We start from the raw sequence: 23,815 nt of genomic DNA, 5'->3' as shown, positions 1-23,815 counted from the left end.
GTAACATAGTAAATCCTGCCAACTGTGTAGGAAAAGTTCCAATTTTTCTTCATTCTTGCCAGTACTTGGTATGTTAGTCACTTAAATTTTGGCCATTCTAATTTTTATTTTCCTAATAACTAATGGTATTGCATATCTTTACATAAAATATCTGTTAAAATCTTTGCCTATTTTTCACTGGGATGTTTGTATTCCCACTTTGAGTTTTGAGAGTTTATACATTCTGTATATAAGTCCTGTATTAGATATATGCTTTGCAGATGTTTTCAGTCTATGGCCTATATTTTAATTCTCTTAAAGTCTTTTTAAGAACAGAGATTTTTATTCTGATGTAGCTCAGTTTAAATTTTTTATACATCATGCTTTAAGTTATCCTATCAAAGGAATCTTCTCCTAACCCTAGGTAGCAGAAATGTTCTCCTGTTTTTCTTCTGGAAGTTTTATAGTTTTAGATTTTATATCTAGGTCTATCATACATCATGAGTGAATTTTTTATATACAGTACAAAGTAGAGATTGAACTGTTTCATTTTGCTTTATTTTGGGGGGTTTTTCGCATGTAGATTCCCAATTAATTCTACTACCATTTCTTGAAAAAACTATTCTTTCTCCACTGCTTTGCCTTTCACACTTTGTCAAAAGTTGGTTGTCCATATAGGTATGTATTTATTTCTGGACTCTATTCTAATAGAACACTTTTTTGATTAGATAAGCTTTACAATTAAAATCTTGAAATCAGATATTGTTAACTCTTCAACTTTGTTACTTTTCAGAGTTCTTTCAGTTATTCTAGGTCCTTTGCATTTCCATATGAATTTTAATTTTTTTTTTAAATTGTGTGCTTTAAATGAGCTAAAACTTTTTTAATTTTATTATGTTATATTAATCACCATACGTTACATCATTAGTTTTTTTTTATGTTATGTTAATCACCATACATTACATCATTAGTTTTTGATGTAGTGTTCCATGATTCATTGTTTGCGTATAACACCCAGTGCTCCATGCAGTATGTGCCCTCTTTAATACCCATCACCAGGCTGACCCATCCCCCCACACCCTCCCCTCTAGAACCCTCAGTTTGTTTCTCAGAGTCCATAGTCTTTCATGGTTCATCTCCCCCTCCGATTGCCACCCCCTTCATTTTTCCCTTCCTACTATCTTCTTTTTTTTTAACATATAATGTATTATTTGTTTCAGAGGTACAGGTCTGTGATTCAACAGTCTTCACAATTCACAGCATTCACCATAGCACATACCCTCCCCAATGTCTATCACCCAGCCACCCCATCCCTGCCACCCCCACCACTCCAGCAACACTCAGTTTGTTTCCTGAGATTAAGAATTCCTCATATCAGTGAGATCATATGATACATGTCTTTCTCTGACTGACTTATTTCACTCAGCTAATACCCTCCTGTTCCATCCATGGCCTTGCAAATGGCAAGGTTTCATTCCTTTTGATGGCTGCATAATATTCCATTGTATATATACACCACATCTTCTTTATCCATTCATCTGTTGATGGACATCTTGGCTCTTTCCATAGTTTGGCTATTGTGGACATTGCTGCTATAAACATCAGGGTGCACGTACCCTTTCGGATCCCTACTTTTGTATCTTTGGGGTAAATACCCAGTAGTGCAATTGCTGGATCATATGGTAGCTCTATTTTCAACTTTTTGAGGAACCTCCATACTGTTTTCCAGAGTGGCTGCACCAGCTTGCATTCCCACCAACAGTGTAGGAGGGTTCCCCTTTCTCTGCATCTCCGCCAACATCTGTTGTTTCCTGACTTGTTAATTTTAGCCATTCTGACTGGTGTGAGGTGGTATCTCTTTGAGGTTTTGATTTGAATTTCCCTGATGCCGAGCGATGTTGAGCTCTTTTTCATGTGTCTGTTGGCCATTTGGATGTCTTTGGAAAAATGTCTGTTCATGTCTTCTGCGCATGTCTTGATTGGATTATTTGTTCTTTGGGTGTTGAGTTTGATAAGTTCTTTATAGATTTTGGATACTAGCCCTTTATCTGATATGTCATTTGCAAATATCTTCTCCCATTCTGTCGGTTGTCTTTTGGTTTGTTGACTGTTTCCTTTGCTGTGCAAAAGCTTTTTATCTTGATGAAGTCCCAATAGTTCATTTTTGCCCTTGCTTCCCTTGCCTTTGGCGATGTTTCTAGGAAGAAGTTGCTGCATCCGAGGTTGAAGAGGTTGCTACCTGTGTTCTTCTTTAGGATTTGGATGGACTCCTGTCTCCCATTTAGGTCTTTATCCATTTTGAGTCTATTTTTGTGTGTGGTGTAAGGAAATGGTCCAGTTTCATTCTTCTGCATGTGGCTGTCCAATTTTCCCAACACCATTTGTTGAAGAGACTGTCTTTGTTCCATTGGACATTCTTTCCTGCTTTGTCGAAGATTATTTGACCATAGAGTTGAGAGTCCATTTCTGGGCTCTCTATTCTGTTCCACTGACCTATGTGTCTGTTTTTGTGCCAGTACTATACTGTCTTGATGATGACAGCTTTGTAATAGAGCTTGAAGTCTGGAATTGCGATGCCACCAGCTTTGCTTTTCTTTTTCAACTTTCCTCTGGCTATTCGAGGTCTTTTCTGGTTCCATACAAATTTTAGGATTATTTGGTCCATTTCTTTAAAAAAAGTGGATGATGTTTTGATAGGGTTTGCATTAAATGTGTAAATTGCTCTAGGTAGCATTGACATCTTCACAATATTTGTTCTTCCAATCCATGAGCATGGAATGTTTTTCCATTTCTTTGTGCCTTCCTCAATTTCTTTCATGAGCATTTTATAGTTTTCTGAGCACAGATTCTTTGCCTCTTTGGTTAGATTTATTCCTAGGTATCTTACGGTTTTTGGTGCAATTGTAAATGGGATTGACTCCTTAATATCTCTTTCTTCTGTCTTGGTGTGTAGGAATGCCACTGATTTCTGTGCATTGATTTTATATCCTGCCACTTTACTGAATTCCTGTATGAGTTCTAGCAGTTTTGGGGTGGAGTCTTTTGGGTTTTCCACATAAAGTATCATATTATCTGCAAAGAGTGAGAGTTTGACTTCTTCTTTGCTGATTCGGATGCCTTTTATTTCTTTTTGGAATCAATTTGTCAATTTCTACCGCAAGGGGAATAAAAGTCTGCTGTGGTTTTGATTGAGATTATAGTAAACCTATAGATCAAGTTTAGGAGAATTAGGATATGTCTCTCTCCATTTAGTTAGGTCCTCTAATTTTTCTTAGCAGTGTTTTGTAGTTTTCAGTGTAGAGGTGTTTCATGGGTTTTTTGTTTTTTTTTTCAGATTCATCTCTAAGTGCTTCATATATTTTATGCTATATATTTATTCATTTCTGATTGTTGGTTGCTGATATACAGAAATATAATTATACAGTTAATTTTTATACATTAATCTTATATCCTGCAACCTTGCTAAACTCACTTACTCTAGATTATTTTGTAGATTCCATTGGGTTTTCTACCTTGATGATCATCTACAAATGAAGACAGTTTTACTTCTTTCTTTTCAATCTGGGTTTCTTTTATTTCTTGTCTGTTTGCACTGACTGAAACTTCTGGTGCAGTGTTGAATAGAAATACAAAGAGAAGACATTCCTGTCTTATTCCTGATCTTAGGGGGAAAGCATTCAGTTACTGTTAAATATGATGTTAGTTGTAGGTTTCTCAGAGATGAAGGTACCCTTCTTTTTTAATTTGCTGAGAGCTTTCATTAGGGATGGATGTTAGATTTTGTCAAATGTTTTCTTCTGCATCAACTGAGGTGATAGTGTTGTTTTTCTTTTTAAGTTTATTAATAAAGTGAATTATATTAAATGATTTTCAGATATTAAGACAGTCCTGCATTCACTCACTCACTGCACTTACATAGTTGAATGCTCTGTTAGGCACATACACACTAAAAATTATGTCTTCCAGGTGAATTGACCCCTTTATCATTATGTAATTCCCTTCTTTTTCCCTGATAACTTTCCTTGCTTTAAAGTCTGCTCTGTCTGAAATTAATATTAGCTCTCCTTGCTTTTCTTTTGATTAGTGTTAGCATGGTATATTTTTCTCCATCCACTTACTTTTAATCTATATGTGTCTTTATACTTAAAGTGGGTTTCTTGTAAACAACATATAGTTGGGTTGTGTTTTTTTATCCACTCTAACAGTCTCTGTCTTTTAATCATCTAGACCACTGACATTCAGAGTGGTTACTGTTACAGTTGGATTCATATCTACCATATTTGTTACTGTTTTCTATTTGTTGCCCTCGTTCTTTTTTTAAAAAAAATATTTTATTTATTTATTTGAGAGAGACAGAGAGAGCACAAGTCAGGGAAAGGGACAGAGGGAGAAGCAGACTCCCCACTGAGCATGACCTGAGCTGAAGGCAGACGCTTAACCGACTGAGCCACCCAGGTGCCCCTGCTGTCATTCTTTGTTCCCATTTTTGTCTTCCACTCTTTTCTGCCTTTCATGGTTTTAATTGAGCATTTATGTGATTTCACTTTCTCCTTTATTAGCATATTGGTTATACTTTTTCTTTTTTTAGTGATTGCCCCAGTTTACAATATACATTTACTACTATTCCAGTTCCATTTTCAGTTAACATCATACTACTTCACAGGTGGTGTGAATACTTTATAATAACACAATAATACTAATTCCTCCCTCCTGTTTCTTGTATCATTGTTGTCATTCATTTCACTTTATATATAAGCATACACACACACACACATATACACTCACACAAGCATATATATGTAAGATATATACATATACATAATCAAATACATTGTTGCTATTATTATCTTGAACAAAGTGTTAATCAGGTCAATTAACAATAAGAAAAATAAAAGCTTTGGGACACCTAGGTGGCTCAGTCTGTTAAGTGACTGCCTTCAGCTCAGGTCATGATCCTGGAGTCTGGGGATCAAGTCCCACATCGGGCTCCCTGCTCGGCGGGGAGTCTGCTTTTCCCTCTGACCCTCCCCACTCTCATTCTCTCTTGCTCTCTCTCTTATTCTCTCTCTCTCAAATAAATAAATAAAATCTTTTAAATAAAAAAAGAAAAGAAAAAGTAAAGTTTTATGTTATCTTCACTTATTCTCTCCTTTCTTTATTTAGATTAAGTTTCTTACCTATATTATTTTTCTTCACTGTAAAGAACTTCTTATAATGTATCATATAAGTCATGTCTACTGGCAACAAATTAACTCAATTTTTATTTGAGAAAGTCTTTATTTCTCTTTCACTTTTGAAGGGTAATTTTATAGGGTACAAAATTCTAGGTTGGTGAGTTTTTTCTCTCAGCACTTTAAATATTTCATTCCCGGGCACCTGGGTGGCTCAGATGGTTAAGCATCTGCCTTTGGCTCAGGTCATGATCCCAGGGTCCTGGGATCAAGTTCCGCATCGGGCTCCCTGCTCAGTGCAGAGCCTGCTTCTCTCTCTCCCTCTGCCATTCCCTCTGCTTGTGCTCTTCTGTCTATCTCTCTGTCAAATAAATAAATCAAATCAATCAATCAATCAATCAATCAATCAATAAATAAATAAATAAATAAATATTTCATTCCCCTCTCTTCTTGCTTGCATGGTTTTTGAGAAGTCAGATATAGTTCTTATCTTTGTTCCTCTATAAGGTGTATTTTCCCTCTAGCTTCTTTCAGGACTTTTTTCTTTATTTGGAATCAAAGTTTGAAGATGATATGCCTCAGTGTAGATTTTTTGGATTTATTATGCATAGTGTTCTCTGAGCTTCCTGGATCTGTGATTTGGGTCTGACATCAATTTGGGGAAATTCTCAGTCATTATTGTTTCAAATATTTCTTCTGTTTCTTCTTGTTCTGGTATTCCCACTATGTGTATGTTATACCTTTTGTAGTTGTTCATAGTCCTTGGATATTCTATTCTGGTTCTCTCAGTCTTTGTTCTCTTTGCTTTTTAGTTCTTGAAGATTCCATTGATAATGTCATCTAGCTCAGAAGTTCTTTTCTTAGCCATGTCCTGTCTACTAATAAGTCCCTCAAAGATCTTCATGTTTGTTACAATGTTTTTTGTCTTTAGCATTTCTTTTTGGTTTTTCTAGCATTTTCATCTCATTTTACATTGCCCATCTGTTCTTTTTTTTTAAGATTGTATTGATTTATTAGAGAGAGAGCACAAATGGGGGAAGGGGCAGAGGGACAAGCAAACTCCCTGCTAAGTGTGGAGCCTGCCTCCAGGCTCTATCCCAGGACCCTGAGATCATGACCTGAGCTGAAGTTAGATGCTTAACCAACTGAGCCACCCAGGCCCATCAGTTCTTAATGCTATCTAGTTTATCCATTAGAGCCCTTAGCATATATTAGTTGGTTAGCAACTAATTATAGTTGTTTTAAATTCCGAGTCTGGTAATTCCAATATCGCTGCCAGTCTGGTAATTCCATTATCTCTGCCATTCTTATGTTGGCTCTGTCTATTCAAACTGGGTAGGTTTTTTTGTTTTTTTTCATTTTGTGGCGGGGTTTTTTGTTTGTTTTTACCTTTTGCTATATCTTGTAATATTTTCTTGATACCCAGACATAATGTACTTTGTGTAAAAAAAAAAAATGCTGTAAATAGGCCTTTAGTAATGTGCTGGTGAAGTGGGGAGAAATATGCTATAGTTCTATGATTAGGTCTCAATCTTTTAGTGAGCCAGGCCTCAGTACTGTGAATTTCACAGGTGTGAAGTGTTTCTCAGGTTTTTTCTCCCCTCTTAGATGGGACAGGATGATTACAGTGGCTGAAGTTGGGTATTTCCCTTACCCCAGGTCATTTAAGCTCTAATAGTACCTTAGGTTAGGCTGTAGTTAACTAGTTTCTCCTGAGAGCAGGCCTTGTTAAGAACAGAATTCTCTGGCATATTTCAAACTGGAAACCCCCTGCTGGAACCTCCTGCTGGAAGCTCCAGCGAATTTTTCTCTGATATTTCCCATAGGAATCTGGCCAAGCTCCTGAAGGTAAATTTCACAATATTTGGGGGGTTCCCCTAAGACTGGGTCCTCCTGGAGTTTTTAACTCTGAGTTGTCCACACTGATCCTCCAGCAATTCAACAGTTACAGCTCAGGTTTTCTTACTTCAGCACTGGTTCCCTTGGTGGTTTCTGCTCATGAGTATCTGTTTCTGTTAGCTATGACTCCTTGTGTTTGCCTATGTCTCCAATCTTGGGGGCAGCAGTTTGCCCCATGTCCTCTCCTCTTTTATGGATCCAAGAAGAGTTGTTGATCTTTCAATTTGTTCAGCTTTTTACTTGTTGTTAGGTTAGAATGGTGACTTCTAAGCTCCTTACATGTGGAACTGGAAACTCTCAATTTCAAATCACTTTATTTTAATCTGATTTATTACAATAAATTTTAAGTTAATGATTCTTATTTTCATCCTTTTCTTACTTCACCAATCTTATCCTCAACCTCCCTGCCCCAGCCCTGCCATATTCCTTCCACTCATCCTATAGATCTTAACTTAAATGTCATTGTTTCCAAGAAACTTTCCCTGACTCTCTAAAATAAGTAGGTCCCCAAACTGAATGTCTCTTCAGCACCCTGTACTTACCATATAATAACATTCATTGTACTTTGTAGAACTTATCTGTCCCTGAGGAACTCTCTGGTTCACTCCTGTGGCTCCAATGTTAAGTATATTGTGTGATGCCCAGCAGGTCCTCTGTTATTTTTGTTGATTGTATAAATAAGAAGAGCATTCATGCATTTCAGATATATTGTACATTATTAGCTTGCACTTACATATTAATAATAGTATTGAATAAAGCAAAGTTCTAAGGGGCATGATTGGTTGCCTTATGGTTCTTCTAAACGATGTTTTAAATGTCAGTAGTTAAGCTAAGAAGTACATTAATTATTATACTTTTGATCCAACATTATTTTCTATATGTATATATATGTGTATGTGTGTTTTTTTTCCCCAGGATGCAGAAGAATACACAGATTTGCCAGTAAGACATAATGAAGATCATATGAATAGTGAACTGGCAAAATGTCTTCCCTTTGAATCTAATCCTCATTCATTTGATAGCCCTCACACCAAAGCACATCTCCTACTACAGGCACATCTCAGCAGAACCATGCTGCCCTGCCCAGATTATGACACTGATACCAAAACAGTCTTGGACCAAGCACTCAGAGTATGTCAGGTATGAAAGTCTAATACTTCTATCTTATCCCATCATTTCTGCTTTTTTCCCCCTGTTCTAGGATAAAATATACTTGCATTTAAAATATTTTATCATAACATTGTTGAGAAAAATCTAATGAATCAAATCAAGAATTTTCAAAGTAAAAGGCAAATATAAATGCAATAAGATGACAATTTCAGTTACCATTGGATGAAAATTGAAAGTAAAAGTAAATGCCAGGTACTTTTCTAAGTACTGAGCATACAGCAGTGAACAAGCAAAAGACTGCCTGCTGTTATGGGCTTTCACTTGAGATGGAAAAGACATTTAAAAATATAAGTGAAGGGGTGATAACTGCTGTCTTGTTGGGTTTTTTTAAGTAATACAGTAGAATAAAGGAAATCTAGAGAAAGATGGAAAGTGTTGTTTTTCACTACTTTAAATGTGTTCAGGGACTGTCTTGCTTATAAAATAACATTAAAGAAAGAATTAAAAGAAGAGTGAGCCATAGGATTATCTGAGTGAGTATACTCCAAAAACTACAAAAAGCTAGTGCCATGTCTCTCATGTAGGAACTTACTTGGTATAGTCAAAGAAAAATAAAGGAGACCATTGTAAAGAAGGTGGAAAGGGGCACTAGAAGTGAAGTTAAGAAGCAGTGGATATGGAGATCATTTTCTCAGAGAAAATGAGGTCAGGTCAAGGTAGGGAGTTTGTAAACCGTTAAGGATTTTGGCTTTTACTCTGAGAGGTAAGCTGCTAGAGCAGTGGTTCACTAGTGGTTATGTTGGTTATATTTATGAATATTTACCATGTTAATTAAAACTGAAAAATTCTCAAATATTTATTATGTTATTTAAAAATAATAACAAACCCATTATATGTTAATAGAAATAACATGATTTTTCAGGAAAGGTAACTATTTTCTAAGACAATAAAGAAAGTTAGTGAAAAGTATAAAATTATTTTACATTTTTGCAAATATCTTTAATGTCTAGCTTAATAGAAGTCAGCTAGATTCATATATCTCCTTTTGCAATCGGTCTGTTACAATATGATGTTTTATGAAAAAAAGTATGAAGTATATGAAGAAAAGCCAGCCTCACAGAGATATGTAGTTTGAAAGGGGAAGAGTATTTTTTATAGCCTTTTCAGGTAATTGAGGATATTCTTTTTTGACACTACATGGAAACTTGACATGTGGTTTTTCTTGAAAGTTGCAATGTGGAATCTGAAACCCTATCAATGAACTTTTCATACCGTGAGTGCTTTAGGGCTAGGCATGAAATGATGGCGGCTGGACCAGGTTGGTATGTGTGAGATTGGTTAGAATTGGTTGGTTTCCTGTATTCTTTTTTTCAGAATTAACAGAGTCTGCTGATGAATTGGAAAATGGTTTTTAGGGAAAGTGAGGAGCCAGAGAGTTTTCCGGGGCTTTTCTCCTGAGCAAATGGAGGAATGGAGCTGCCATTTACTGAGAGATGATTGGGAGAGGAGCAGTGTTGGCGAAGCGCTCCTAAGGGAGTGAGATGATGAGAGATTTGATTTTCTACATTTTACCTTTTTTGGACATTTCTGCAATAAAAAATTTTTAAAATTTCCCAAAAACTTAGGGTGTTTTTAAGGTAGAGTAAATAGGTCTGTGTACATGGAGGTACATTATAGCATCATTTACAAAATTAAAGACTTGTAAATAACCTAAGTATCTTTCCAGTTACAGAATGCTGTAAAATGTTACATTTTCATTTGTGAATTCTACATGTATGTAAAATATCTATATATGCAAGTATACCTAGAGAGAAGATGCAGAATAGTGTCCACCAAAAGCCATTTCTAGCAGGATTGTGGGTGGTTTTTAATTTCTCCTTTATGCTTTTCTGAAATGTTTAAATGTTTTAAAATTAGCTTCTAACATTTTTATTATCATAAAAAAACTTAATTATATCATCTAAAAGAATAGGAATATTTCATAAAATAGAATAAGTACAAACTTTCAGGAATTAGGGAAGTAAGGCTATAATAAACAGATATTTTTTGACATCCTGTTGTAAGCAGCACATGGTTTACCTCTCTAGGAAGACAGGTACACACATACCCCATATCTTCTTTATCCATTCAATTATGAGTGGACACTTGGGCTGCTTCCATGTCTTGGCTATTATGAATAATGCTGCTATAAACATAGGGGTACATGTATCCTTTGAATTAGTGTTTTTGTATTCTTTGGGTAAATAGTAGTGTGACTGCTGGATCATAAGGTAGTTCTATTTTTAACATTTTGAGTAACCTCCATACTGTTTTCCACAGTGGCTCCACCGGTTTGCATTCCCACATCAACGGTGCAAGAGGGTTACTTTTTCGGGCGCCTGGGTGGCTCAGTTGGTTAAGAGGGTTACTTTTTCTCCACAACTTCAACACCTGTTGTTTCTTGTGTTGTTGATTTTAGCCATTCTAACAGGTGTAAGGTGATACTGCATTATAGTTTTGATTTGAATTGCCTGAAGCAATTATTACTATTCTGATTTTCTGTTTCCATTTTCCCTGGAATTCTACTGGAAGGAAGAACTTGTTCTTCTCTATTTACTTATATTTTATTCACTTATTTATTTATATAAGTATAGACTCATGAGTTTTTGTTTTATTCTATTGGGTAAAATCCATTGCTATCATTATTTACTTTGCTGCACAGATTGTCTCAGCATCAACCACTGGGGCCTCTCACACTGGTTCCTCTATCCCTTTGACATGTACACATTATTATTTTAACATCACCTTGCAGTGTTCCATCTTGTACCTCTGCCTGCGCTAGCACTGGAATCAGCCATGTTTCCAAAGAGCCCTGGTTCTTTTTATTAGAGAATAGTGTAGAGACTAAAATCTGGAGGCTTATTGACTCCAGCACTATCTGGGTATCTTTGCCTCTAGACCTACCCACTGGACAAAGCTAGGAAATATAAGTATGCAGACAGACATCTCTACCCATTTGCATATCTACTTATCTCTGTGTATATGTGTATGTGTGTGAAAACATTTGTATTTACAAAACCATGAGTTCATTTCCAATACCTCCAATTCCAATCCAGTACCAAAAGGTTCATTTCACTCTTCTTTTTAAATTTATAAGTCCTTTCTCCACCTGTGAAAAACCTGGCTCTTATTATTCAAAACATATTTGCTATTTCCTCAATCCTAGCATACTCCTGATGTCATTTTAGAATTACTAACCCTTTTTCCTACAAAAACCAAGTTTACTAGCTAGAGTACAATGGTTGTGTTTTGTTTTTTTTGTCCTTGGAAGCTCAACAGCTCTTTTTCTTTGTACATTTATGCATATACATACATGCTCTCTCACTTTTTTCTTTTGCAGATTTTTATCATGCTGTTTTATAAACTTTTTAACCTAATAATTTATAACATTAAATATTCTTTAACACTAAATGTTCTTCTCAACATGATTTCTAATGGCTGCACTGTATTCCTTCATGTGAAGGTCATAGTTTATTTAATGACTCCCCTATAGTCATTGTGGTGGAATTTTCTTTATTATAAATTATTAGTTATGATCATCTTAAATGTTGAGTTGGCTTTTCAGAAGCCACCTGCTAAAAAACTTTAGATTTATCCTAAATCCTCTCACTCCTGTAATTTGTAAGATTGTAATAAAAGTAGGCAAGCCAGGAAGAGAAAAGAATATTAGGGTTGCCAGTGGAGATTTTGGGGAGAAAATCAAGAGTTGGTAAAATTTTCTGTGGCTGATTGACAATTTTATTATTGTACCCTATTTTTCTCATTTGATAACGTGGATATTGTTGGCCTTAAAAAGTATTGGTTCAAGCAGTTTTCCAAGCTGCAGCCCTGCTGGCTGATTGAAAATTATACTACTACCCTCGTGGGACATGAGCCTGACCTTGGGTCTATGTGTGGGACTCAGTGCTACCAGCTCTTACCATAAATCCAGTTCTGCTCTTGTTTTAGTATAAGGTGCTAGGCAAGTCACTTAACCCCTCAAGTCTGAGTAAAAATAACACCTCACAAGAATAGGGCATTAGTTAATGTTTATAAATTAAACAATGATTTGAGGACTCAAGGAAATAGGTCTATTTTAGTATTCTCATTCTTAGTAGTTCTTTTCTTTCCTTGCTTTATCATAGTCATTTACTCTAAAGCTTTTTTATGCTCTTTATTTTATAGAAACATACCTTTTATATCATTTAGATTATGAAAACTCTTGACTACCCATGTCCTAGGGGATCTTTCACAAAAGAAAAACATAGTTGTGTAGTCCTACTTCCCTGCTTGAAGTCAGAATGTACCAAACAGCCTGCCCTCCCTACTTGTACCCATTGAAATTATATATCTAGATCATTTGAGTCATTTTTTTGGTTTGGGTATTTTTGTAATGGTTCCTTTTAATATGTTACTATTACTAGTATTTCCATTTCTATCCCGCTGAACAAAAATAAAAGTAAAAATTACTGTGCATATCTCAGTTTTTAAAATCTGCTTAAAATGTTCTAATTTATAAATTGAGTAATCACAGAATTGATTATTCTTGCCATTCGCCTTTGAAATCCTCTTCTTGATCCTGTTAACTATAATATATGTTTGTAAAATGTTGTAAGTGAAAGGACATACTTTCTGTGCTGGATGTACCAAAGGAAAACTTTATGTTTTTTAGCTTTTATGAGAAGGTTACAAATAAGAAGTATCAAAAATTAAACTGACTTGGCAGAATTTTCCAAATTTGACAGCAAAGCCAGAACCACTGGTGTCTGGTGTTTTGATTAGCTCTCTGCTGCTTTTTTATGAAGAGACAAAGAAATTGATGCTCAGAGAAGTTAAATAACTTTGTTAAAGGTGATTTGTCAAGGCAGTCCATACTGAAACCAGTGGAAATACCAGGATTTTAAATCCTGATCTGTTATCTCTGATCTTTTCTAAGAAGTGCTGTAAGTTTTTACATTAAAATCATCTTCCTTTTTACTTAAAAATAAAATCTTTAAAATCTTCATTTAAATGAAAACTAAGTAAAATATTGAGCCAAATAGTATAAGGGTACAAGTTTATATCTTAGTCACTCCCACTACCTCCTCTTTGGTATTTATAGCAAAACTTCCCAGTAATTGAATGCTTTCAAGTGTTTCATGGAAAAAGGGAAACCAGGGCTGGAGGAGCTGACTCTGAACTGAGAACCAGAGGGCTGTGTACTTCGAAGTACAATTCTGCATTCAGGTTGCTGGGCTATTTAGGAAAGTTTCTTTCAGACGTGGTAGAAAATAGATTGACCTGTCAGCTAACGCTGCTGCAGCCTAAATTTAATATATCAAAATATCTGTGTGTATTTTAATATTTATTTTAAAAGACTTTAGCATCAGTGCCTTTAAAGACTATAAGATGATTCTATTATCCTATGAAAGAAGAACATACACAGAAATGTGACTGTAGGTTGATTAGAAAGGTATCTGGAGACCTTTGCTTCCAAATTTAAATTGGAGTTAATGTATATAAATACCAAATTTGACCAGAATTATTTGGAGAATTGTGCACTATCCCTGCTCCCCACACCAAAAAATCACTATATAATGATGGCCCATAAGACAGACCATCATTAACAATGATAGTGCTGAACAGTTTTTGAGAACTTTTTTTTGTACCAGGCTCTGTTCTACTTGCTTTACATTGCATTTGTTATAATAACCTAATGAAGTAATACAATTATCCTCATTTTACAGATGAACACTAAGTAATTTTCCCAAGATCACATCAAAAAACAGTTTTCAGCATAGGTTGGTATATGTAATAAAGGTATATCTCATCAGATTCCCTTTGTCCTATAAGGATGGATTTAAAAATTGTATTTAAAAATGTAATAACATATTACATGGTCTAGTAAGAATTTGTTTTAAAATATGAGAACTTCATAGGAATTTCTACTTTTTTAAAACCAAGAATTCCCACTAGACTATGAATAATATTTTTAATTCATCACTCCCTGTTCATGTATACTCAAATCACCTCCACTTATTTACTCTAGTTCCCTTCAACAATCTGTAGTTACTTTAACCAGTTTCTAAGAGCAACTTATTAATATTGCTGATATTTGTAATTGCTTTATTATATCACTCTACAGTGTCCAGTAGAGAGCCTGTTTGCCTTTTTTATATCAACTGCTTATGTTCTTTCTCAAGGTTTTTATATTATTCTAGATACACCAATGAATTAACCATTTACTTCCCCACATTCTCCCCTAAAACTACAAAAATTGGAAATAATGGAAGAAAGATCAGATTATTGATACAACTGTCAAGGGAAAGAGAAATGCCATCATAATTATAAAATATCCCTGTAATGTAGTATACGCATACTAGAACAACCTATGCATAGATATACTATTAAAACACACATACACACATTTTATGTTTCTGTTTCATTCTTCAGAGTTGGCCTACACTGCTTAGGTTAGGTTCTTGGCTTCTTTCACTGGTTAATCACCACCAACTAACGGGGCTCCCCTGAAAGCAGCCTTTGTCCATCACACCAGTTCTTTTTGAAAAATTTCAAACTTCTAGCAGCAATAGACAATCTCAGCGATTCCTTTCCCCAAGCTATAGAACTACCAATACCCCAAAAATAGCAGACATCTCCTCTTTACTATTGAGGAAGACTGTAAAGTTCTATATTCTGTATATTCTGTATACCAAGCAAGGCACATGTTTATATAGATTGAATTCGTGTTCCATTGTCCTAGTGAAAGTAGGCAAAGGTAAGCCAGGGGACCTGCTTTGATAATAATCTAGGTGATTCAGTGCCTCAAAGCTATGTTCTGGCAGGTAAGTTTCCATTGTTTTATAAATTCTTGCATCTAACTCAAATATAGGAGCTGCCATTTTGCATTATTTTCCTTAATGCCCAGGTCTTTTGGAACTACTGTTTTCAGCCTTTCTTCCCTTGCATACAGGAGATAATATGTAGCTCATATGCCATTCAAATTAATGTTAACATGCTTTTGTTCTTTTGGGTCTTTTTAGTACCAAGGCAGGGAGAATTTTTTTCTTAATCGTGATATAATTGACACACAGTATTATATTAGTTTCAGATGTACAAAACAGTGATTTGACATTTGTATACATTGCAAAATGATCACCACAATAGTCTAGTTACCATCTAACATGTTCTAATAGGGCTTTATCAATTATCATAAATTGTGCTAGTCAAAAATAAAGGGGAGGAAATATATGAATTGAATAGGTGTTTATACTTCTCTCCAGTCAGAGAACCTTCTTAATTTTGCAAAAACAAATCTCTAAAAGTTTATTGGTGAAACTGTTGTTTAGCCCAAACTTCAAAACAATAATTTGACATCTTTGTAAACCATTTCTGATAAACTTAAAGTGCATTCATTACATTTCAGATAATCAGTATTATATTTTTTCTGTAACCCACAGCTACTCTGAAAACATATTGCATTGTCAATCTATTTTTAAGAGATTTGAATCAATAAATTTAAGATATATATATATGCACGTGTTCGAGTCTGAGAACAGGAAAGAATAGGATAAGGGAAAAGGTGATGTAATGATAAGAATATTTTTCATTGACTTAATTCTTTTAACTGAGAAATACTATGACTATGGCTGGGTCTATATTTCCATTAACAAATGATTTCTATTTGTAGTAGATTAAAAAGCATAGAAATATTTGATGATGCCAGCAGATAAAACTGCCATGGAGCAAGACTAATGTAACCTTTGAGGAGTATTTACCTAAGGGTGCAGTAAGCACATGCTCAGTGGCTTTTCAATGTATTAAAGAATGTCAGTGTCAATTAAGTGAACAAGTTTTAGAATCATAGAGTCAAATACAGTTAGCAGAGAAAGTAGGCCAGGTATTGCTAAGCTTAACAAAAGAAGTACTTGGTCAAATCCTTAATCCAATACTTGTAAGAAATGTTTTGATATAGCAAATGGCAGATAAAATCTTCTGTATATTCTTAGAATCCTTTCACACTTTTAAATGCTTATAATTAGACCAAATGAAAAGATTATCTTTAAGTGAACAGTACAGCACAATAGACTTCAGAAAGCTGCTTCAGATCATTTGGAGAAAAAGATGGGTGGATTATAAGTAAATCATTTCTAGACTTCCAAAATTGGATTATACATATTTAGCAATCTGTAATCTAAAGAAGTTAAAAAAAATAGTTAATTGCTGCAACTCAAGTGTTTGAAGGATCCTAAAATGAAAATTACACTATCAAGTTTTAAATATATCTGTTTTATGGATATGTTTCAAGGAATATTAATCCTATGAGCATATTATTTGGAGGATTTTGCATCATCCAAAGTAGGCTAGAACTGTATCAATAACTATAATGTCACTGACAAGGCGACTTGGACATAATTCTTGGCATGTAGTACATTTCAGTATATCATGGTGAATAGAATGAATAAATATTTCACTTTTTCCTTTCTAGTTCTTTATTAGGAGAGGATTGAAAAGGGAGATTTATTATGTGTGGATTCTCACAATGTTTTTGAGATTATCTGCCAAATCTGTATTGTCTACCAACAAATGTAGTCTGTTCATTGTAAACATTAGTGTGACCTTATCAAATTCATAGAGACAGGAAAGTCTAATTCAGACTGCTTTCCTGGCAAGACTGCCAGGAGCTCAGATCTTGCCATGGAAGCCTGATGAAGTTTTATTAATGGATGACTATTTAAAAGCAAATAATTCTAAAGGAACTTCATCCTGAATGATTATTCTTCCAAATGCAAAGATCCACACTGTGGTGCAGAATTACCATCCAGTTGAATCACTCTGTTGTACATCTGAAACTAATATAACACCACATGTTAACCATACTGAAATTAAAATAAAAACTTAATAAAAATAGAATCATTATCCAGTTAGTAATTATTTTTGCATGTATCAAAGGTACATTTAATTCCTCAGTAGGACACGGGAAACAACACTCAAAACAAGGTACCATTCCCCACCCCCACCTCCAAGAAGCAACACAGAGCTAATGCATGTAGCATTTCCAAAACTAACACAAATGTGTGGATTTTGAGGTATTAAACACCTTTACTTATTCTTGTGGATTTATAGGCAATCTCCCTTCAAGGACTATAATATAATTTGGAAGGCTATTTCCCCCTGGGTGACTCTACCTGAAAGCTTTTGTATGAGAATTTGGTGATGGTTTATTGATGATGTGATGCTATTATGAAGGAGCCTTCTACAACCCCAGCTCCTCTCCTCATACCCACATAACAACCCTTTTCCCGGTTGGGGCTGTAGGAAATGAGTAATGCTTAACCCATTTGTGTGATCAACTCACTTAAGCAGCTACTGTGAAATGTTAATCACAACTTTAATTTGTACTGCATTAGCATTTTGATTAACTTGTAGGCTTGCTAGCACACTCGAAGCGCTTTTACTCATAGTTACAGCTCGGAAATGACTTTTTGATTAATTAAGTTTGTTAGACAGCAGCTGAGCTTCCTGAATGCTAACCTTCTGGGGGTAAAAGTTCAGGAGAAAGTTACAGTGAACAACTGTTGCTATTGAAAAAGAGTCTTACAAATGTACTTATAGCATTTTAAGTATTGATAAAATACTGTATCATTACTTGCAACTGACCTGAGCCTTTAAAGGAGTATGCCTTTCTGTCGAGAAAGCTTTTTTTTTCAGGTTTTCCCATCATTGTAAAACTTCTGGGAGCCCTTGAACTACATAGTGCATTTTTCTTTTTCTTTTTCTTTTTTTTTTTTTAAGATTTTATTTATTTTTTGACAGAGAGAGAGACCACAAGCAGGGGGAGTGGGAGAGGGAGAAGCAGGCTTCCCAAGGAGCAGGGAGCCTGATGTGGGGCTCGATCCCAGGACCCTGGGACCATGACCTGAGCCGAAGGCAGAAGCTTAATGACTGAGCCACCCAGGCACCCCCCATAGTGCATTTTCTAGCAGATGTCTAACAACTAATATTTTAACAAGCTGCTTTGGATGAATTTCCATAGTTTTTTTTTTTTAATAAAATTTATATTTTAGAACAGTCTTAGATTTACAGAAAAGTTGCAAAGATAGTTCAGAGAGGGCCTACTCATCCCACACCTGGTCTTCCTGTATTATTAGCATCTTACATTAATAAAGTACATTTGTATTATTATTAGCATTTTACATTAATAAAGTACATTTGTCACAATTAATGAACCAATATTGATACATTATTATTAACAAAAGTCCATACTTAGAATTCTTTAGTGTACTTAATGTCCTTTTCCTTTTCTAGGATCCCATTCAAGATACCACATCACATTTAGTTGTCATGTCCTTAGACTCCTCTTGGCTGTGAGTTTCACAGACTTCCATTGTTTCTGATGATCTTCCCATAGTATTTTGCGTTCTCATGACATTCCATAAGTAGTCACTTGACTTCTCTAAATTAATGAAAATCTTTTTCTCTCATACTAGACTAAATAAATCTTAAACTCTGTCAGTGTATTCTTTATGTCATCTAATTTGAACAGAAGTAGCAACATTATCTAGCCATTTCAGCCTTTGTCATGATCTTATTTTCATGTGGTTGTTGCAATCCCTATGCCACCAATAGATACACAAGGATGACTAGCAGGTGATGTGAGGAAAAAGAGAAAAAGTTCCTTAAAGAGAGGAAAGGATAAAGGGAGGAAGAGGAGAGGGAATAAGTCAGAATGCTAAGGGGGCTGTGGGTAGAGGAGCTGGTGCCTCATCTGTCCCATGCCAAGCCACAGAGCCTTGACGACACTGAGGACTAATTCACAGACTTTTCAAACTAAATTTAGAAATTTTTAAAAAATGGTCCTTAGAGCTTCTTTGTATTATGTGCCTCTTAATACCTCTTGATGTATATCAAATGATAGTTTTTCTTTTGGTGGTCAGCAGTTCTGTTTCCTTCCAACGCAGTTGACTTTAATTCAGTCACAGTACTCAAAGTTCCTATATTACCCTTGAATTGTTTAAATCCAGAATTCAGTTGGATTCCAAAAGATATGTAATGCCTGCCTATCAAATATTAAGATGTACTTATAACCAAATGATGGATTCAAATTTATTTAAAAATTTTAAAGTTTTTGAGAATTGTATTGATAAAATTCTTACAGAGACAGTAATTGATTAAACACCTAATTATTTTGTCTGGAATTTGTATTTTTCTGTTATGTAGGGGAAAAAGGTTAGACGTAAACCACTTTAAATCCTTCTTGAAATAAGTAAGACAGGGTAGGGGCGCCTGGCTGGCTCAGTCGGTAGAGTACATGACTCCGAATCTCAGGGTCGTGAGTTCAAACCCTACATTGGGTGTGGAGCCTACTTAAAATAAAATAAAAAAAAAATTTTAATTTAATTTAAAAAAACAGGCCAAGGTCAATGTAAGTCATTCAAAGGTAATGGAATATTGTGTAATGAACACAGGTAATTGATTGGAAAACCAAGATCAAGTCTTAATTTCACTTGTGACTGGTGTGATTACATACCACTGAACACCTGTGAGCTTCCATTTCTCCATCTGTGAAAGGAGGACGGTACTAATGCCTGCCTCATACTTGGTATTGTTATGGATTAAAGTGAGCTATTTACGAAAGTGTATTATAGTCTGTGCACTATTATACAAATATTTTACTCACACCATATATGCATACTGTCTATATAGCTTGACTTTAACTATATAATGCACTGTTTGGAACTTTTAATAATTGAATGAAATTTTATTTGCCATAATATTTACAGAGATATGTTGTCAAGCTTGCATTTTTAAGTATAGTCTATAGTCACAGAAGACAAGAAAATAGCTCTAGATTTGATAAATCTGTCCTTTGCAGAAGCAGTAATGCCACCATGAAAATGTGGTTGAATTTAAATGCTAAGACCAAGCCTGATATGCTTAGGGAATTCTTGAAATTGATTCAAAATAAATGTTCAGGACATGAGTTGGTTTCAAGTCACAGAGCATGCCTTTGGCTCCAGGACTCCTAGAGCCTAAAAAATTTTTCCAGAAAGCATCCATTTTCTAAACTCTAATTTTTTTATTATTTTAGGAGTGAGGGGTGGGGTTGATTTTTGTAGTTCGTGGTGGTGGTGGTTTTACCTTGGCATAAAGCCAGGTACTTCAGAAGTTCTTGAGTTCTTACCTGGACTTCTCACCTGACTTCCTAGTGATCAGTTAAAATGTGTTAAAAACAAAGCTCATCACCTGCTCTCCTATAAACAAATGACAGCTCCACAGTTTCTATTAATTATGATAAGATTTTAATTGTAGCATAATTTTATAAATGAATACAGTGCTAGAAATTATATTTCCATTTTGTCACAGCTGGAAATGGCAAAGAATTCTCAATCATCAATCAGTTGAAGTTCATGCCCACTTAGTAGGAGAAAGTTTCATACACAGTCAGTGCCCATCCATTTTTCCCAATACTTAGAATCATCCTAGTTTTGCCCTGTAAGTAGCATGCCAAGTAGAAAGTGGATGTGAGGTAAAGGGGAATTAAGCATTTGCCTAATGTTAATGCTAAGCTGGGAAAGAATGTCCAGAGTTCTATCTCCTCAGTGTACTAAAAACCAACTTTGTTGTTGAGCATTAGATCTCTGTAAGGGACTTTGAGGTGAGTTGGGGAACTGAGCCATGATCTCCAGCTGCTACCAAAGTAAGCCCCACTCTGGGGAAGAGCAGATGCTTATTAGCCTTTATCCCTGAGGAAGACTGCTATAAAAGACAGTGAGACACAGGGAATCCATCCTAGGCTCAGTCATGCAGAGATATGTCAGTACAGGCTATTAGGACCCTCAAGTCCATTTACCTGGACCATCCCCTGGCCTTAGCTTCTTTAGGTATGTACCTCTGAACAGTAACACTGGCTTGCCCACTCACACTGAGATCCAAGCCCACATCCTCCAGTTTGGTCTGAACCACAGGGACGGCCGTTAGCCTTTTCCCCTGGCTCTTTTGTATTTGGACACCCCTCCTGAGGAACTGTTTTGCCCATTCCATGCACCTGCTCTTGACCTTGCATGCGCTGCCCTTCAAAGCCCTATACTACTAAGTGCAGAAATCAACACCAAAAGGCCCAAAGGAAATCCCTGTTAGAAAGAATGGACTATTTTAGGGTGTCCTTTTCATCATATCGTAGAAAAACTTTAGAAATAGGCACTTGTTTGTTTAAGATTTACTATGTTCCAGGCAGTACATTGTACCCTCATAGCATCCCTATAAGGAGGTTTAATACCCCTTCTATAAATGAGAAGTCTAGCAGAGTAGGGTTAAGAGATTTCCCCAGATTCACATAGTAAGTGGGACAAAATTAAGACTCAAATCTATGTCCGTTTGACACTAAAAGCTTGGAATTTTTTTCTTCAGCAAGTATGCAATAACTTAGGCAGGATGTTGTTATCATCATTGTAATTGGATTTTTACCAATATTCCTCAGAAAACAAATATTTCTTGAGGGCACTGGGCTAGAGTTAACAGACTATTTCAGATTTTTGCCATCAAGAAATCTATAGTTTAGAGGGCACATGTGTAAACAGAGAATGACAATAGGATAATGGTGGCATGTGTCAAGAGCAGCAGACTCACAGGAAAAGAAAGAAATGTCTGCAGTCCATCTGCAAGAATCAGGGAGCCTTCACAGTAAGAAGTAGCATTTGAGCTAGACATGAAGGATGAATGGGAATTTACCAGGTAAACAGGTAAAGCAGAATTTGCAAAAAGAGAACATAAGGAGCAAGGGCAAATGTGGGGAAATGGCAGTAATTTAGTGTTGCTATATTAAGAGTGCAGGGAGGAAGGGGCCAGAGTGAAAAGCTAGGACCAGCTAGATCACAGAACAAAACTGTTGTGCAGAGAAGTGCTAGCTTTGTCCTCTACATGGTGCGAAGCCATTGAAGAAATTTGAGCAGACAAATGACATGATCCGTGTCACCTCTCTGATAATTTACTTTGGTAACCATATAAACTATGGATTGAAGAAAAATTAGGTGAGAATGAAAATAAAGGGTTAGTTGTATTATTCCAGGTGAGAGTTGTTGAAGGTCTGCACTAAGACAGTGATGGGGGGAGTGGGGGTGTGGAGCAGAGAAAACAGACCCGACAAGGGAGTGATTGAGCAGAGAGCAACATTTCATTCACCACATTTGGGTAGTTGCAAAACCTTTTTTCCTCCCAGATTCTTGGTCTCTCTACCTGCTTTTCTCTAAATTAAAACAAGACAAATAATAGTTTTCAATTCATAACATGGCTTTTCATTTACTTCATGTAAGCAATCACTTTGCATGATTTTTTACATTTTCACATCTGGATCATACAATGAAAAATTGTGGGGAACGCTCATAAATTTTATGAAATCTTTCAACTTCATCATGAAAACTTCAAAGTTAAAAACATATGGTCCATCCATCCCTCTCTTCTTGTATGTGAGCTTTTGGTCTGGAATTTATTTCCAGTCAAGTTATAATGTAAAATCACAAGTAAAATCGCCATAGTTACCCCACATTACAACTTCTAACACTATCATGATACTGCTTTAGATATGATTATTCATTTCTTTTTTCTTTTCTCTTGCCTTACAGAACTCAAGAGTTGTGACTTATGAACTAATGCTTTTTTTTATCATGATCTTTTTGTCTCATATACTTCAAAGAAAGGCAAAGCATTTTAATCAGCTCTACAGAGAAATGGGAAGAATGGAAGTGGATTTTCCCTAGATTGATAAACATGTACATTCATACATGTATACACATTGATATGCACACATATAAATATATCTATTATTCCAGTATGAGGCTTTATCATATATGGTAGACTCATGGGTGCTAAAGCCCAGTTTAACCATTTTATCACATTAATCATGATAGCCAGAAATGTTGATCCATTTCCCTCTACTGTATATAAAAAGACAACAGATTAGTTGGGCCAGATGTTTTTTAAACAATTTTACTTTTTGTTAAATGAGAGGACACAGAATAGGAAATTCAAAACTTAGAAGGAAAATGTGTGCACCTCCGCTGTACTAAGTAGTATGACAAATTAATTTTGCTAGCATAATATGCCTTAAAAATTATTTTCAAAAATGTTCTAATAGATTTATACAACATTTTATAAATATTTTGTTGGTGATGAGCTGTTTGCCATTATACTGTCATTTTCAGCATTTACTAGGTGTATCTCATTTCTCTTCATCTCTTCATTTCCCCAAAACAAGACAGTACACTCCTCAAACTGTATAAAGTAGCTGCCTCAGATCATGATATTAACTTATGTGTCTTTAAGTCAGCATTCTCCAGAATCTAATTTAATTGAAATAGCTTTGCCTGTGTAAACTTCTCCTTTGTTTAAATAAGATTTCACTGTTTAGTTTTGCCTTAAGCAAATGCAGCCGTTTGTTTGTCCATAAAACATTAGATTAAATGTATAGACTAATATGAATAGCTTCTCATCATTCCACTTGGACAACTGGCAGTTGCCCCATTTTTAAGTATGTAGTGTAGTATGTTTATTGAAAACCAGGGCTCTATCTTCAGCCTGCTTTTGGGGGGAAATAAATTTTTGGCAAGAAAACCTATTGCCTTACCATTGTTGATATTAAATTTGGAAAAGACCTCCTGAGA

General features: G+C 35.4%; 1 protein-coding gene across 1 annotated transcript in view; it reads left to right on the top strand.

Annotated features, from left to right (window-relative positions):
- ASCC3 (activating signal cointegrator 1 complex subunit 3) overlaps nucleotides 1-23,815 on the top strand; it is a 357,501-nt gene that overhangs the window by 320,049 nt on the left and 13,637 nt on the right. The window contains exon 37 of the mRNA XM_064597919.1: nucleotides 7,965-8,189. Within this exon, the coding sequence (XP_064453989.1) occupies nucleotides 7,965-8,189 (225 nt within the window). The remainder of the gene's footprint in view (nucleotides 1-7,964; nucleotides 8,190-23,815) is intronic.

Source organism: Mirounga angustirostris, unplaced genomic scaffold (assembly GCF_029215605.1).
Source record: "Mirounga angustirostris isolate CCGP_5_RB_7025 unplaced genomic scaffold, mMirAng1.0.hap1 SCAF_8, whole genome shotgun sequence".
NCBI classification, from domain to species: domain Eukaryota; kingdom Metazoa; phylum Chordata; class Mammalia; order Carnivora; family Phocidae; genus Mirounga; species Mirounga angustirostris.
This window is presented reverse-complemented; position numbering and strand designations above follow the sequence as displayed.